At 45.1% G+C, this 19,106-nt stretch overlaps 1 protein-coding gene across 2 annotated transcripts in view; it reads right to left on the reverse strand.

The window, feature by feature from the left end:
• Positions 1 to 8,202: 8,202 nt before the first annotated feature.
• The window catches only part of LOC126424922 (uncharacterized), a 104,564-nt gene continuing 93,660 nt past the window's right edge, over positions 8,203 to 19,106 (reverse strand). For both annotated transcript variants that reach the window (XM_050087765.1, XM_050087764.1), the window contains exon 2: positions 8,203 to 10,283. In XM_050087765.1, coding sequence (XP_049943722.1) covers positions 9,746 to 10,276 — 531 coding nt within the window. In that variant the 5' untranslated portion in view covers positions 10,277 to 10,283 and the 3' untranslated portion in view covers positions 8,203 to 9,745. The remainder of the gene's footprint in view (positions 10,284 to 19,106) is intronic.

Genomic DNA, 19,106 nt, shown 5'->3' on the forward strand with positions numbered 1-19,106 from the left:
GGAGGTGCGTGGTATTGAACGTTCCGCAGCTGTAAGAATAACGTCGGTAATATGTGTGACCTCATCGTCGACGCTGGGAAAGCGACGGTCATCGAATGTCGCAAGAGACGAAAAAAGTGTCCAATCGGCTTGGGCAAACTTCCAGCGTCGCGGGCGCATGTAGGGCAGTTGAGGCTGCAGTCTAGGGACACATGGAAAGTGGTCACTCGAGTGTGTATCATCAAGGGCAAACAATTCGAAGCGCCGAGCTAGCGGAACAGTACCGATCGCAAGGTCCAAATGAGATAAATTTGTCGTGGAGGCTGACAAATATGTAGGGACCCCAGTGTTGAGGCAAACTAGATCTGCTTGGTGGAAGACGTCTAGCAATAGTGAGCCACGTGGACAAGGATGTGGAGATCCCCAAAGCGGGTGGTGGGCATTGAAGTCCCCAACCAGCACATATGGGGGTGGAAGCTGACCAAGGAGATGAAGGAGATCAGCTCGTGCCATTGGTGTGGACGATGGAATGTATACAGTACAAAGAGAGAACGTGTATCCGGAAAGGGAAAGACGGACGGCAACAGCTTGGAAGGAAGTGTTTAAATGGATTGGGTGATAATGGAGAGTTTCATGGAGAAGAATCATGAGTCCTCCATGTGCTGGAGTGCCTTCAACAGAAGGGAGATCATATCGGACGGACTGAAAATGAGGGAGAACAAAGCGGTCATGGGGCGCTGCTTTGTTTCCTGAAGACAGAAGATGACCAGCGAGTAGGATCGTAAGAGGATCGACAATTCATCACGATTGGCTCGAATACCGCGGATATTCCAGTGGATAATGGACATAGGGTGAACAGAAAATGGAGGAATGTGACCAAGGTCGCTGTCAACTGAACGACTGCTCTGAGCTTGCGACCGACAGCATGGAATGGCATTCAGCCGAAGGCAGAAGATCCTGATCCATGGGTTGGTCAGGAGCAGCTCCTGCCACCAGCGATCGGCCGGTTGATCGGCCGCCAGCAGTGCGCCTCGGCGACACAGAAGACGGCCGATGGCGATTTCCGCAGGTGGTGCTGTAGATGGGACACGCCTCTGCGGAGAAGGAGAGGAACTGGGTTTCTTTGTAGCCTTCTTGGAAGTATGATGTTTAGAGGAAGGAGGAACCGATGGTTGGGAAGTTGCCGTACATAAAAACTCTTCACGAGTATGCTCTTTTTCCGAAGTCTTGGTGTCTGACTTTTGGGCTCGAGATTTAGCAGAACTCGACGAAGGGTGAGCCAGAGAGTGGGCAGGCGAAAGTGGTGAGGTTGAACAGGCGATCTTTGCGCTGGCCGATCTGACGACCGTGGCACTGAAGGTGAGGTCGCAAGTCTGCATGGCCGCCTCCTTTGTTGGCCGATGAGAAAAAAGGACAGTGCTGTATTTTCCTTTCTGAGGCACAGTGGGCTGTCGACTGGCGAATAATTTTCGAGCAGCAAAGGTCGACACCTTTTCCTTTACTCTAATTTCCTGGATGAGCTTTTCGTCCTTAAAAATGGGACAATCTCGAGAGGAAGCAGCGTGGTCACCCATACAGTTGATGCAGCCAGGGGATGGAGGTGGACTAGCACCCTCATGGGCATCCTTGCCACACGTAACACATTTGGCCGGATTGGAACAGGACTGGCTGGTGTGATTGAACCGCTGACACCGATAGCAACGCGTAGGGTTTGGGACGTAAGGGCGAACGGAAATTATCTCATAACCTGCTTTGATTTTCGATGGGAGTTGAACTTTGTCAAATGTCAAGAAGACAGTGCGGGTTGGAATGATGTTCGTGTCAACCCTTTTCATAACCCTATGAACAGCCGTTACGCCCTGGTCAGACAGGTAGTGCTGAATTTCTTCGTCAGACAAGCCATCGAGGGAGCGTGTATAAACGACTCCACGCGAGGAATTTAAAGTACGGTGCGGTTCCACCCGGACAGGGAAGGTGTGTAGTAGTGAGGTACGCAGCAATTTTTGTGCCTGGAGGGCACTGACTGTTTCTAACAACAGGGTGCCATTCCGTAATCTGGAACAAGACTTTACAGGACCTGCAATTGCGTCGACACCTTTCTGAATAATGAAAGGGTTGACCGTGGAGAAGTCCTGACCTTCGTCAGACCGAGAAACAACAAGGAACTGTGGCAACGATGGAAGAACTGACTGTGGCTGAGACTCAGTGAACTTACGTTTGTGAGCAGACATAGTGGAAGGTGTAGAAACCATTGCGGAAGAATCCCCCATGATTACCGGCGTCTCCGATGGCGCGCTCCTCCCTTGTGGGGGCCCTCTCTGACGGCACTCCCTCCTTAGGTGATTGTTCACACCTCAGGTCACACCTCCCGACAAACGGACGGAGGGACTAATCGGCACTTTCGGAAGGTATCAGCTCGGGTAATCACCCCTCCCTGGGCCTGGCCATTACCAGGGGGTACCGTGTCCTACCTGTCTACCCGGGGCAGGGAATTACGCGTTACCCCGTCACCGGCTACGCATGGATGTGCGTGGGTCGGCCTTCAGACACGCACAGGGAGGAAGAAAGAGAAAGGGAAAGGAAAGAAGAGGGGGTCTCAAACGCCGCAGCGGAGAAAAGGGTAAAGAGAAGAGGTAAGGAAAAGAGAAGGACAAAGGAAGGATGAAGACATACAAGCAACGAAGGCGAAGAATGCGGTACATTTACAAGCGTCCGTCTCCGGACGTAGGCACAAACCATACTCCCAGAGGGGGAGAAAGGGAAGGAAAGAGCCAGAGGTGAGGGGGGGGGGGGCGAAGATGGGGGATGGGGAAGGATGCGGAAAGGGAAGGTATGCAGCCCGGAAAGGAAGGAGGGCCACATTAGCTCGGGGTCCCGTGCTCGCTACGCGCGTATCCACAAAAGAGTTGTGGATCCCCTGGGGGGAATAAGTTTAGTGTCTGTGTTTTGCGACCGCACCGCAAAACCGTGCGATTAGTAGACGAAAGGAAGTGCAAGGTATCGTCATTACCACACGTACTGTTCATCAACAAATATAGGAAATAATCATACAAATGTTCGACAATCGTTCGATCCCTTAAGGAACTTTCCGATTCCTTACAGTTCGGAAAATATTCATTGACCTTGTTATTGAAGTCGCAAGCCATATTTGCTGGATTCATATTGCCCACGGAATACATCTCACGTATTTAATGCACTCCCGTCCAAAGTAGCGAACAGTCAACTGCCAGCCAGGGAGCCTCGTTAGCAGGAATACTCTCTTCCGTGCACTGTAGTCGACTGACGTCGTGTTTCGATGTTTGTTTAGGTGTAGCGTCCCCATACTACGGCGCAGTTACCTCGCATCGGCCGGACGGACGGACAGGTAATAATTGTCTGAAAATAAAAAATTAAACTTTTCACTCGGGGGAAGACTTGAACCAAGGACCTCTCGTTCCGCTCGGGGGAAGATTTGAGCCAAGGATCTCTCGTTCCGCAGCTGCTCACGCTATCCACGGGACCACGACTCTCCTGAGCTCACATTGTCCTTAATGTTGCTGATCTTGCGGATAAACTACTCAGTTTGTATATTTTGCTTATTTTTTTCATAGTTCCACACAACTTCTTCCTGTTTTCTCGATTGATCTGTGTTCAGTTTTTCAAGGCCTATCCACTGTGCCAACTTATAACTAAATCTGAGGGGTGTGCGATGGGGAGGTTCCCTTGTAAGCAACAAACACGTCAGTATTTCCCCCGTCACGTACCCTCTCTACAGTGTCTAAAATACACACATGTTCAGAAGAAACAGAACAGCTTGATTTCAGTCACATCGGTTCAGCTTGTGTCCTGTTGCCTAGTAGGCACAGAGTCTCCCATGGGCCATGATAACTTGTTCCACGTGTGGCGGCACCGACGCATATAAGGCACTAACTGCGTCCTGTGGTACAGCCATCCATTCTGCGGTCACCCGGCTCCAAAGTTCATCTCTGAAGATTGGCATTGGGTCACAGTGCTGCACCTGCCGTGATTTTTGATTGGCGACAAGTCTGGTGAGGTAGAGCAAAAGGCTGACATCCTGTCACTCTAAGAAGGCACGTGTTCGTGCAGCAACATTCTGTCGTGCATTGTCTTGCTGAAAAATGGCGTCTGGGGTGTTGTGCAGAAAGGGTATGGCTACTTATCGCAGAGCGTCATTCACGTAGATCATACTGGTCACAGTGCCCTGGGCAACTCACGAATTGCGATTTGTGGTTGTACCCAGTAGCACCCCACACAATAAGGCCTTAAGTTGGCGCTATACGTTTTGTGCGAATGCGGTCACTCTGATGCTGCTGCTCCTGTCTGCGGCGAAGCATAATGCGGCCATCATTTTCAAACAAACAGAACCTGGATTCCTGTCCCCAGTGATGTCGTTCCATACACCATTGCTATCTAGCATGTTTCTGCACATTCGTCATAGGTGTGTGGAGAAGTGGGCGACACGCATGTAACCCATACTGCAATAAACGGTAACTGTCACCCCTGTTAATGTACGGTGTGAGATACTATTCCACTGTTGCTCCAGAGCCGAGGAGAACGCAGATCTGTCCTGCACTGCCATTCGGATGAGATGTCTATCTACCCAGGGGGAGGGGAGGGGAGGGCAGTGACCTGAATGTTGCGCCGTGAGGCTTCTCGTCTTCTAGGGCCTTCCATGAACCATTCTGTACACATCGTTGCACTGCTGAAACAGCCCCACACTAGCAGCAATTTCCTAGGAAATTCTCTCATGCCAATAATACGCCCTCTTTCAAACTCACTGATTTGACGATACGGTTTGCGAATACTTCTGGGAGGCATCCTGCACGTCACAGTGATCCTTTACCTCCGGTTTATAGCGCCAAAGATAGCCGCAGGCACAAGTTACTGGTAGGTGCATTGCGCCGCGTTATTGTTGGTATTGAAACCGCAGGCCAACATGGTTCAAATACTAGTCCTTTCTGCAGAACATAATATACATGGCCTATGAATGTAAGTGTCCTGTCCCCGGTCGTTCAGGGTATTCTGTTTTTCTGAACGTGAGTGTACTTTCCTTATGCACCTGGTTTCATCTTTGAGATAGGCCCTTTCGGTTAATTTTCCGTACGCAATGGACACAGACGTGTACAATGTTCCACAATTACACTGTTTCGGAACTTTCTCTCTTTAATTTTCCAATTGTTCTTTCTTGGACAAAAATTCCCTAAGTTTTACAGAGGGAGTGGAAATCCGTCCGTACATATACAGAAGGCAATAGCAGAAGGGAAACAGGTCTCAAACAAATACGGTACACTCTACAAGGACACACTACTTAACACATTAAAGTAACATTACAAATAAAACCAGCACAAACAGATAAAGTCTGCACGCGGACACACACACACACACACAAAGATAAAATAAAGATAAAATGCAAATAAAATTCAAATTTGACGCCGAACACACTGGTGAACAAATGAACAGTGACTGGGCTGGGACACAAACCACAATCACACTGTGTTCTGGGGTAGTAAAGTGTTTTACTACGTTTTCTTGTGGAAAACACTTGTTATAGTTACGTATGCATCGCAACATCTCAGCATGATGCGGAGAATGAAAGTGCTTGCCACACGAAAACTTTTGTAAATACGAAAATAGGCGCGAAAACGTCGCGAAAAACTAAATTACATTCTAGAAGATAGGTTAACTCCCAGCAAAAAACTTTTCTCATCAACATCGTTTGGTTGCAGATGACAAGCTAACTGTGACAAATAACGCAAAAGTGATCCAGATAATTCATGTTCACCAAATGTAAAGGTGTTTACAAAAAGACACGATCTGTTGTTTGACCTAAAAATGCAAATAATTTTAATCATTTAACAAAATGTTCACATTGCAGAATAAATAAAAACGAAAACCCACTGATGATGCCACAGTGGTGCCGAAACATGTTTGGATACTGAGAAAAACGGTGTTTTGCGTAACTGGCGGACCTCACATCCAAAAATTTGTAACTGCAAACACGGCCAGTACAAGGAGCTGCAAATGAAAACGATGGATAATCCGTCCCTACATTTTGGGAAAAAAGAGCCAAAGTCCGTACGAGTAGAGACTTGTCCCTACGTTTTGCAAATATACTAGTAATAACAGTGATGTTAGGCGATAACAGTGCAATCAACAACAATAATTTAACAATAGAAAAACGATCGAATGTTTCTACTCAAAAGTGAATGCGCCGGAGTATGTCGATTGTTTTCATTCGGTTCGAAAGAGTAAATATTCAACCGATACGTGATATTACAACCGAATTTCGGTTGTTCAAATCGCTATCACAAAGCGAGTCGTGACATGTCGTCGCATTCTAACTTTGGTCCACTGTACATATCTTACCTTAGATGCATCCATATGCATCGTCGCCATAAATTCAAACCTCCGCCAAACGTTACACAGCGCTGCGACCAAAGGCTAGTATACGCAATATATGTCAGAAATGTGAAGACTCTTTTACGAGAGTGCTTTATAGAAAATGGGCAACATCTTTTTAAGCAAAATATTGGATACTGTATGTATTCGCATTTCTTTGGTATAATGTGGAATCTGAATGAGCAGTATGGAACAGATTTATGTTCCTTTTACTACAGTAATGGATAACGAGCAGAATCAGTAGAGTGAGATGAGAAAATATTGCTCCACCTACAGGGAGTTAAAGCAGTGATTGTGTTATTTACAGTGATAGTCTAGTTCTACTGCAGCTGTCGGTATCCAGCTCAGAATCTGTGATAAGGGCTCCACGGTCTCATGGGCTTTCGCATTGCTTTGAAATTTCAGTTTTCATTCCATACCACATCCATTATTTTTCTTCAGGAACTGTAGCTTCTGCATGGTTTTAAGCAACTGAAAGACATTCACTAGCGTGGAGGTGTTATAGGTCCATATTTTTTGCAGTACACTTATTCTTCTACATAATTCTTGTCAAACCATGCAATCTTGATATTTTCAAAATCACATCTCCAATAGCAGCATTTCGGATCCATTGTCCATTTTAGTTTCGCTATGGTACTTCGAAATCGATGGCCCTTTCTATCTCACCATTGTATCAAGGAATTTTGTACTCCACCTGTTTTATGATATTAAATAGTTCGAGAGTGCAGGCTTGTCACGGATAAGTGATTTCTATTTTGGAACAGAGTTCAATTGCACCTCGTATATAAGTAGTAAGTGTGCGAGGTAATTCAGTAGTACTATCTGGAAACTTGTTGTTATCAGTGATTTCACAAACTTTGAAAATTTCTAGATATATGAAAACTACAGACTGCAACTGTTTTTTGTCACATGATTGCCTGTGATATCAATCAATCAGTACAGCACCCAACAGCACTACAATAGCAGACATCAAATCCAGCGTTTAATTTTGCTTTATGTAGTCCGAGTTATTGGTTACACAATTTCGAAGCAGTTTCCAGTTCATTGGCATCGCACTGTATACCACCACCTTCGAAAATGCGCAGTTTCAACAGACTACCTTACAGGAAGTGCATCTGGAATGCACGACAATGGCGGAGTTCGCTCCGTCCATCCATTTATTTTTGCGCCACTTATTTCCACGATTGCTGACCCAATACCTTTGCTAACTGTTTTACCATTACTTAATGTGTTAAGAAAAGAATATCTGCAGTGAAACAGGACTCTTATCACCTTTCTTAAAGAAGGGTTTAACGAAGGCATATTTCAGTATCTCTGGAAAACTGCACCGAGTCAGTGATGCATTGCATGTTTCAGATAAACCTGGGCTTATTATATGGGTACAAAACTAAAGAATTGTGTTAGAAACATCATCGAAACCACGTAATCTTATTTTTGAAAGAATCTATAGCTTTCTTAATTTCAGAAGGAGAAGTTCATTATACATCCATATGATTTTATGAAGGTTACTTATCAACTGGTATGGTGTTATGTGGTCGTTCTACCTTCAGAAATAGCGACTTGTCCCCCCCCCCCCAAAAACACACACACACACACACACACACACACACACACACACACACACACACACACACACACACACACACACACACACACACACACACAGAGAGAGAGAGAGAGAGAGAGAGAGAGAGAGAGAGAGAGAGAGAGAGAGAGAGAGAGAGAGAGAGAGAGAGAGAGAGCAAGCATATAAATAAAATTATCTGATACTGATAAAATATTTATTACATTGCACCACAAAGATATTTCATGGCAGTGTATGATTTCAAGTTTTGCAGTTTCACAACATGTACTGTGAAAAAAAGTCTTGAAAATATTCAAACATAAAAATGTCGAAGAAAAGAAATTGCCAACATGTGTTTAACAAAAATTTCTAGTTAGGAACACAAGAAGGCTACTTCTGGCTCACTGTCAGATAGGAGTGATAACGTTGGTTTAGTGAATGTGGATATTGATTCACACGGCAACACTGGAGTTTACGAAAGATACCTGTAAGAGCAAAGTTAGGTAATCTTTAAAAACACTGTTGCATATTCCTATGACACGAAGTAATGCATACACACACTCGAAACAATTTCAGTGTCTTATAAGACACAAATTTCCTCATTGGCGTGCATCCTGTATTAATGTACTTACTGCACTGTATTACGCATTACACAGTTGAAATGCTAACTTGTATCTTGTGCATGTCCGTTTTAGTACTAGATGCACTGGGTTGATTTGTATTTTCTTTTTCTTCTCGCAGTCCTCAAGTGTTCTCGAATTTCATTACAACGGAAATGAAATTACGTATATCATGTTCGTTACGAGACAGTAGAAGGATCACCCCAAAAAAAGCAATGAGATTGTGCAGTCTTCTCTTGGAGTATTTTTCGTTCAGCCTAACATTTTGGAAGAACATTAAAAAATGTTGGTAGTGTTCATATAGTATTTACCATGTATAATGCTGTTATAAATGAGTTTTCTATCTCATGACAGTAGGGCATAGCGTGCATGATTTCAGTTTACTGGGATGTTTTCTGCTGCAGGCGGCATTTCATGATGCATGAAGAATTCGGTTTTATTCAGCTTTACTCATTAAGTAATGATTCAGTTTCTAAAAATTGAGATGATGCATTTTGTATGTGAGGCAGCAGGAAACAATTCCCTCCCCAGTTTCTACTTATTAAATTTCTGTTAGACCCACTTTGTAACAAAATTAGGTGGCAGTGGTAGCGGTGGTGGTGGTGGTGGTGGTGGTGGTGGTGGTGGTGGTGGTGAGTGGTGAGTTGTCGTAGTCAGCCTGCTGTTGAGTTTTGAGGTCAGGCACTGAAGGACATTGGACAGCTGGTTGGAGCTGTTCACTTTTGAGGTCAGGTGCTGTCGCAAGTGTGGAACTCCTGCTTAGATTTTAGCACCTGGCAGCTGCCAGTCTTTGGGAATAGTCTGGCGCTTATTGATAGCCTGTTTTTGGGTTTTGGGTCCAGAAACGGTTTAGACTTTTAACCCCTGGACTCAGCTGGTGGATTCTGAGGTCACACACTGGGAAAGACTGAACTCCTCTGCCATCAGTAACCTGACCCGGCAGTCCTTGTCAGCCTTACACAGAGCTTTGAGATCAGACACTGGAAGACGATCGGCTGCATGAAGCTGTTGGTTTCTGGGGGGTCACACACCGTGGAAGACATGGAATTCCTGTATGGAACTGAGCACCTGGACAGTGGCCACCCTCAGAGGCCCGATTATGCAGTCCTCGATGGCTGCTGCAGGGTTTTGGGATCAGACACTGGAAGACAAACCAATGGATGGAGCGGTCGGCTTCTGGGGGTCACGTACTGTGGAAGACGTGGAACTCCTGTATGGAGCTGAGCACCTGGGCGGCCGCCGCCCTCAGTGGCCTGGTCTGGCGGTCCTCGGCGGCCTGCTGCTCCAGCGCGTGACTGGCGATCTCTGCCGAGTTTACGGTCAACACCAGGCCGCCCTGCAGCACCTCGTTCAGGATGTGGTGCACCTGGTCCGCGTGGTACACGAAGTCCAGCTCACACGCCAGGCCGAAGCAGCGGTCGACGGCGTCCACGAACTCTTGGATGAGGTCCACCGTGGCGAGCGGCGACTCGGCGCCGTCGGCCACGAAGACGACGAACAGGTCTGCGTAGCGGCGGTAGACGGCCGTGGAGTCGGGGCCCAAGAGGTCGCTGACGTCGAAGAAGCTGCAGTTGTGCTTCTGGCGCGCGGCGAGGCGCGAGTGCAGGCCGCGGGTGAGCCGCTGCTGCGACTGGGGCTCGGCCGGCCGCGGGTCGTAGAACTTGCTCAGCCGCACCTTCCCGGCCGCGTTCACCACCAGCACCAGCTTGATCATGGTGCACCTGGAACCCGAAACGGCAATGCCATTTGCATCTAATTGTATGTGTGTCTAATGCCAGAAATGGGAAAATTCACGAAAGACAATATGGGGACCAGGTTTCCCAGAAAAGGGCTGGTTTCTGACTCATTCCATGAGCTGGCACTGTCTAAAAGAAAACAATGCTGATGTTGTACATACTACTTCCAATAAATAAGTCTCTACTACTATCCTTCCAGCACCGTAAAGAATAGTATAGACCAAATACCAAGACCAATCAATAGAAGGTAACTTGAGGTGGTAATTTGGATGGAGGTAAGGTGAAAGGGTGACAAAAGAATTAAGTCAGAAAAAGGAAAGAGAAGGGGGGGGGGGAAGGAAAGAAAAGGGGGGGGGAAAGGAAAGAAAGAGAAAAAGGAAAGTAAAGAGGCAAAGAAAAGAAAAAGAAATGGGAAAGGGGAAACAAGAGGAAAGGGAAAAAGGAAAGGGGGAAAAGGAAAGTAAAGAAACTCTAAGGAAAGTAAGTGATCAAAGAGAACAGAGAGACGAACAGAGAGACGAACAGAGAGACGAACAGAGAGACGAACAGAGAGACGAACAGAGAGACGAACAGAGAGACGAACAGAGAGACGAACAGAGAGACGAACAGAGAGACGAACAGAGAGACGAACAGAGAGACGAACAGAGAGACGAACAGAGAGACGAACAGAGAGACGAACAGAGAGACGAACAGAGAGACGAACAGAGAGACGAACAGAGAGACGAACAGAGAGACGAACAGAGAGACGAACAGAGAGACGAACAGAGAGACGAACAGAGAGACGAACAGAGAGACGAACAGAGAGACGAACAGAGAGACGAACAGAGAGACGAACAGAGAGACGAACAGAGAGACGAACAGAGAGACGAACAGAGAGACGAACAGAGAGACGAACAGAGAGACGAACAGAGAGACGAACAGAGAGACGAACAGAGAGACGAACAGAGAGACGAACAGAGAGACGAACAGAGAGACGAACAGAGAGACGAACAGAGAGACGAACAGAGAGACGAACAGAGAGACGAACAGAGAGACGAACAGAGAGACGAACAGAGAGACGAACAGAGAGACGAACAGAGAGACGAACAGAGAGACGAACAGAGAGACGAACAGAGAGACGAACAGAGAGACGAACAAAGAGAAAGTAAAGAAAATAAAGTAAACAAAGAAAATAGAGAGAGGAAAAAAAGGAAATAAAGGATAGGAAAGGAAATAAGTAAATAAATAATAAACAAATAAAGAAGACTAAGAAAAATCGAACAAAACGAAAACTCTGTAATGACAGTATAAAAGAAATGACAAAAACCACAAAATAGAAGGAAGGTATGAAGAGAAATGTAAATGACGGAAAGAAGAAAACGAAAACAGGAAGTTATAAATGAAGGTGAGACAGAAGGAACAAAACAGCAATGAGATGAATGTTAGTGTTTCACTTCCAGGTGGCGCTGACTTCGTTACAGGCGAACTACAAGCTAGTATTGGCAAAATGATCGAAGGTAAATGGTTATAAAAATACGGGAAATAAACGCATTAGATCTGCTTCGACAGGAATGCCCGAACATTTCGATTCAGTGGAAACAGGTGTGGGAACAGACAACGAGAGGATTATTGTAGCTGTGTTGATTACTGGTCCCCAACAGAAGGCTATGTATGATACGTGCGAAAGCATTTCTGCTTACTAGTTAAAAAATAAAATGTTGATCAAGTACCCGCGCGGCCTGCGGTGAACATTTAGCTTTCTGGACAACTTGCAGTTTCTGTGGCACAAATTTTCGAATATTGTGTGTCACCTGCTAGCAAACTATTCATGGAAGATAGCGAGAGCTGAGAAAGACTAACCGTGTGTCATTAACAAAGCTAATGCGAAATCGAAGCTGGATAGCGGATTCAGACGAAACACTATAGTTTCTGGCAAAATCTGAAACAGGTCTAAACAAAACTAGCACACTTTGTGAAAAGCAATACATTTCATAGAAGGTGTTACCTGCTCAGTTGACGCAAACCCTGCTTTGGTATTACCTGAAATTATTCAGTGGATTAATGTTGCCAATCTTTATGTTCTTTGTCGTGGTAGCTCAGAAATGGTTGTTAAGATGAAAGATAGGAAATCATAGTATGAAGGCTTTCACGACCGGATGACATATCTTCTGGTAAACCTTGCGGGATGTAAGGTCGTGGTCCACGAAACTCTTCAGCTCCTAACGTTTCGTCCAGTGCTTCGCTGGACATCTTCAGAGGGGTTTTTCTCCTCCGGCAAGACTCACCGGAGGAGAAAAACCCCTCTGAAGATGTCCAGCGAAGCACTGGACGAAACGTTAGGAGCTGAAGAGTTTCGTGGACCACGACCTTACATCCCGCAAGGTTTACCAGAAGAAAGATAGGAAATATTGAAACTCCTGTCTTTTCCACCAAATATGACATTCTTCAGGTATTGAGTTGTACTTATCGCAAGTATACTGTGGACAGAGCAGCACAGTATTGATTCCACATGCATTGCTCCAAAATTCATTTCATATGAACTATACCCTAGGAACCTGCATAGGCATCACTCACCACCTCAACCTGTAGCGTCGCCATGAACTAAGTTTAGATATCTGGTGACGTTCCCCACGAAGTCTCATTGCCTAGAGCTCCCGGAGTTTGATATGCGACTCTCTTGAAAGCGAGTCCACTTTTTCAAAAGTTTTAGTAATTTACTGGTCAGGTCAGAGGTAGAAGAACCATGTGCAGACACTAAGCCACAAGCCAATTACCTTGGGCCGACTGAGATGTCTAATTTCGTTTTGATACAGAGGACGGATATAAACAGAAAATATGTGCAACCAGTCATCGAAATTAAACAGTAACCTTGCAATAAAGCACAAAACATTAACTTGTCATTCCATTATTTGCTGATCAGCTTTGGAGTCTGGTGACTTAAGGCGGGTGGCAATTCTCTCTATTCATTGCCGTATAGTATTTTGAGTCCAACAACGTGAGAAGTACCTATACCGGAAGTTCTGCACAGATCGGGGGGTATCTGCAGATTTTCAGGGCATGTAAAAAACACAAATAAAACTCTAGGGAAAGCATTCTTGACATCAAAACATTACAAAAAAATTCATAGGAGCTCGAGTCCAAAAATCCTTCGTCAGGGACGTTTGAAAGGAATTCCTTTTAGTGAGTTCTTTTAGTTTACAGTTGGTCATGTTTCGTTTTGCCTGATTGTGTTTGTCTTGTTATAGGGTAACTTACATCACAGTGATGTTGTCAGTGTCTCAAATGACTGACAGGCACTACATGTATGGCCTGATACGGGAATATGGACGCAGCACGTCTTATGTTAAGTATAATCCCGACAGACAGCTACTTGTGCAAGAACGTTTGCGCCAGAGACGCTCATTTGAGAAGAGTTGCAGATGGTGTGAGGCCACGCGATGCCTCAACGCCTGAGTTTTAAGGACGGCAAGAAATCCTAAAGCTAACTTATGAACTATGGGAGCACAGATATTAAATAGCAAAAAGAGTACCAATCTGTAAGAGAAAATTTGCACATGCAGGAAAAGTTAACGAAGAAGCAAGCAAGGAATAGCAAAGTGACACAGGAAATGATGCAGCGCAGTGAGTTCGGAATTCTCGTCGCCAGATGACGTGTACGGGTCATCTGGACAGAACGGCTCGCCTGAGTGGCGTTACTGGTAACTGACCACTCAAATTAAACCAACCTATGAACTGCAGTCTTAAAACTTCCACTGCGTCTCTATCATTTGTCTGTAATTGTTTCACTTTCTTACATAATGCAGATACATTGATGATTGACTAACGGCAGAGGTCCTCACTTGACCTATCCACGTCATTTTCCTCCAAAATATCTAAATTAGCAACTAGTAAACGTAGACTCACTTTATCTCTGCCAAAATTATCAAGACTGACTTGAACCATAAACTCTCCATCCACTTCACTGACGAGTATTATACTTCTGCGTACAAAACACTGACTTATCCAATTCTTCGTTAGTTTTAAATGGCTTTACAACATATAATAAATCCTCAGGTTGGTCCATATCTGTGCTCATCCAGATCAGCTTCCTTGTATCTCGTGGTATCGTATCACGTGAGTTGATGTTTTGAGCCCGAGGCAACAGTTCAGTAGGTAGCGAATCTTGCGACAATGGAAGACTTGTAGCTGTTGCTCTTAGCGAAAACAATGTCCCACCAAGTTAAACTGTATGCTGCGAAGGGTCAGTTTTTGCGTGGTGTTCAGCAAGAAAGTTGAGTCTCAGGATCGCACAATACACCAACAAACGGCATTACTTCTACATGCTCTCGAAAACACACATTTCTCACGTTAAAACCAGTACGAGGAGAACTGCGTGAAGGGAAGGCGCCAATCACATGATGATTGGAACATTCTGTATGACAACCTGTATGCGTATCATATTAAACGGGTGTAGGTATTAAATGAGGCAGACTTTCAGCCAAGAATAACATTCAGACAACACGTGTTAGGGAAGGTGCTGCGTTCCTGCAGTTCTTGCACGTACCGCGTGGTTATAATTACAGTGCAGTTACACACAGAGGCACAGTGTGGGCTGTAATTATCGTACGGCAGCGAAGCGAAACAAGATACGTATGCTAATGCGTTAATGCGGAACCCATTTACGTTAGAGAACATTAGTTCCAGTTGCGGCCACCAGGTGCTGTACACACTGTGGTGTGGTGTGTCAAATACCTTAATTCCTGTAGGTACAGCAATAATTATTGTTGCTGATGTAAAGTATGCTCGTTGTGGTCAGCGCGTACCCTAGGATACACTAACACACAGTCTGGAGTCCAGCAGAATGGGAACTACCCCAACAAATCATGCAAATTGATTCAAAACAAGGATACCGTCGTGCAACGGAATACGTCTTATTTAAATTAATATTAATAGTGGTGGCCCAGTTAAGCATAATAAAAATGACAACTACACTACTCGCATAGACATTAATATGATGGACCTTTCAGCTATGGATGGAACTAAATGGACCCTATAGCAAATAGATTTATTGGCTTTGAACGTGGAAGTTACCAACTGGTGTCTTAGAAGGAGCCATTAATAATCTGACAAGGGTAACCTTGACACAGGTGACTACGGAGGATGAAACGCAGACACTGCCAGTGACTGTGTAAATTTTTAATTAGATGTAGAACGTACACGGAAAGATAGACTGCCAAAATCGTAACGAGCTGGATGCGTGACTAACATGGAACACCTTGAGTGCCCGGTCGCAGATTCAGTCTTTGGTAAAGCTCATTTGAAAGTGTTAACATCTGTGACAGGAAAAATATTATCTGTTGACTGCTCATGTGTGTCAGGAGGGCGACAGGAAATAAGTGACCGGGAGGTCCAGAGATTGACCTATGGGTCGTATGTACAACACTTCACAAAAGATATGTTGTCGACACTCAAGAAATGTTCGAAACAAACAATTAACTTGCACGATGAATACCGAATGAAAAATGGCGCGCCATAGTGATCACAAAGATTCGCAACATCAAGATCGAAGGCCAATTTCTTGGAAGTTACGAACTGAGCAGGACGTTCAGGTAGGTATCCACATCTAAGGAGTGCATATAGAATCATATGGGCGTAATGGGGTGATGAGAACATCGAATGTCATGGCGCGTAACTTTATGCGAAACAGTACATCGTGGAGCTTATCTGAAACTTTTTTGCAGTGAACACATGGTGTGTCGTGGGGCGATCACTCTGTTTTTAAAATAGTTGAAAAGCCACGATCGCCTCAATCGTTTATCAGATGACCGGTTTCAGCACTCTGAAGGTGCCATCACCAGATCTGAAACGTGGATTAACATTTATAAAATCATATGGACATCATGGCACATGAGGCAGACCATCTGATAAAATCATTGTCACAACCAATAAAAAATAAAAAACTGCTCTTTCCATAAAATATAAAACTGAAGTCACCAGATAAAGTCTTCAGACCCACCGCTAAGTGCAGAAAAAACATCCACTGGCAGTGCTAATCGATTTGAAATTACAGAGCAGTGGTCTCAACGACTTCTTGATCAAGAGAATTTGCGTATCAACCTCAAAGATGTTCGTTGAGAGTTTCAGCGAGAAATTGCCACGTTACAAGTGTGTGTGATAGTACGACATCCTCGCTGTCATTTGACAAGCCATAACGGGAGTGAACAGTACGGCTATCGAGAAGGGAGACCGTGCGCTGTTGGCGAAACTGTTTTACGCGGACGGTAGAAGTTACAGAGCTGAACTGAGAAGGAATCGCCGACTGAAACGTCTTGAGCAGAGGCCCGATGTCATTTAATGGTTTTAAGATGATAATGAAATTCGAAAACACGGGTGAGCTTAGTGTGGCGCCTGGAAGAGAGAGGGGGGGGGGGGGAGGGGGCGTCCTATCCTGAAGGAACTCATTGGCGAGGTTGCTGTTGCTGCTGTAACTGACCATGCAGCTAGTGCTCAGGCAATGTCACGAGAAATGTCCATCCCACCGTCAACAGCACGGAACGTTTTGCTGTCTATTTTACACTGGTACCTGTACAACTTGTAACACTCCGGTTTAATCTACTGACTTCTCCCGCTCGATCGGGATCTGATAGCAGCCCAAATAGATAATAACTAATGTGACCGTGTACCTAATGGGGCTGGCAATCGGACTGGACTGCTACGGAGATGTTACATTCCATTTTGTCCTTCTCGAATGCTGTAATAATAAAATGTCTGGTGCCAAGAAGAACAACAACACAGTTTCATTAATCAACGAACTATATTCATCACAACAACACCAAAAGGAAGGAGACAGCCACTGCCTTCGTCGTACAGAACTAATAACGGCTAATCTCAGCACAGGCCTCTTCGTTGTTCATTATCGTCACACGCAAATTTTAATCACTGTAAACCAACACTGCAATCCAACACTGCAATCCAAATAATGCTGGCGCGGTAGACGCGGAAATACAAATATCGGCACTGAAATATCACTGAATGACTCTATTAATTATACTTTTCACTTTCCCGAATATTCCTAACACAAAGGGGTTAAACCACGGCGATGGCCACTCCCTTTGTCGGTACGGTCTTGCATTCCAGCAACAGACCTCCACCCGGCTCGGCCCACAGCGCGTACCACACTTACTGACTCAACACTCGCTCTCGCTCTCGCAACCCGACACACACACACTATCGATTGTTTGTCCTGTCGACCTGTGCTGCCGCAAAACTTATAGTAAAGGCCTACGGACCCCTTACAAACTGCAACTGGAACCTCATGATCAGCAGCAACGTCCTGAATAGGCTCGTCTATTTCTGAAGTTGATGACATGTGGCCACGCAATGTTCTGTTGAATGGGAACATTTAAACTACAGGTTGCACTGAATACATAGAACTGCAGAATATGGAGTGCTGTTCAACTGCGTGTTGCACACCGCCGTATGTGATTGATTGGTGTGGATTCACGATCACCTTTATTTTCGATCCGTTTTTTCTTGAAGCGAATACTCCCAGGGTATCACGATATTTACATGTTAGCGAGACCTTGCCCAACATGTGATTCCTGCATCGGCAAAGCTCATCTATATGGAGAGCACTATTTTCATGGAAGATGGGGGGGGGGGGGGGCAACACCCCCCGTCGCTCCCCCATTGAAAGATCTGCTTGATGCAACCTTCCACCTTCATGTTATCCCCCGAGTTTTTCCAGATGTACCGTCCTGCAAGATCGCCTGATCTGATCCATGATAGATTTGGCTCTGGGGGTATCCAGAAGAATTCATTTATCAGGGACACATTCGGTCTTTATCCGATCTGAAAACCGGTATACAACAAACACTTTTCTCAGATTCCACTGGAATGCTGCAGGCAACTGTCGATTGCGTCGTTTTACGGACGGAACATTTCGTCGATGTCTCTAGTGCTCATAATGGACACGTTGTGTAAGTGGTAGGTAATGACAGAATCAGCATTATGCCTTTCTCACTTGTTTGTCCTTTTCAGCACATATCCCATTCCTAATTCACTACATATGGAAATATTTCTATAATATTTATCGTATTCACATCGCCAGATTTGCACCAGTTGACCAAAATTGGAATTTTTTTTTTTCCTAGCGTAAATCGGTGCTGCATTAACGCATTAGCATATCTACCACATTCTCCTTCCATACTATAATTACAGCCCACACTGGACCTCTGTTAGGTACTTGTACTTTAATTATGACTACCTGGAACCTCGTCACCGATAAGCCTGGCATTTCATCTTACGGGATTTTCAGTCATCATCGTAACGTCTACGCTTATGAAAATCCTTACAACGATGTGTGAAAAGTTATGGAATAGCTACATATACAGATGGCGGGAGTATCACCTACACAAGGTATAAAAGGGAAGTACTTTGGCAGAGCTGCGTTTGCATTCACGAGATTCATGTGAGTTTCCAACGTGTTATGGCCACACGACGCGAATTAACAGCCTCTGAACGCGGAATGGCAGCTGGAGGTAGACGCATACGACACACAGTTTCGGAAATCGTTAGGGAATTCAATATTCCGATATCCATAGCGTCAGAAGTGTGCCAACAATACCAAATTTCAGGTATTACCTGTCAATACGGACAGCGCATTGGCCGGCTGCCTTCACTTAACGACCGAGAGCAGCGGCGTTTGTGTAGAGTTGTCAGCGGTGACGGAGAAGTAGCTCTCTATGAAGTAATCGCAGAAAACAATGTGGGACATACAACAAACGTATCCGTTAGGACATTGCGGCGAAATTTGACGCTAATGGGCTATGGCAGCAGACGGCCGACACG

Source organism: Schistocerca serialis, chromosome 10 (genome assembly GCF_023864345.2).
Source record: "Schistocerca serialis cubense isolate TAMUIC-IGC-003099 chromosome 10, iqSchSeri2.2, whole genome shotgun sequence".
Lineage (NCBI taxonomy): Eukaryota > Metazoa > Arthropoda > Insecta > Orthoptera > Acrididae > Schistocerca > Schistocerca serialis.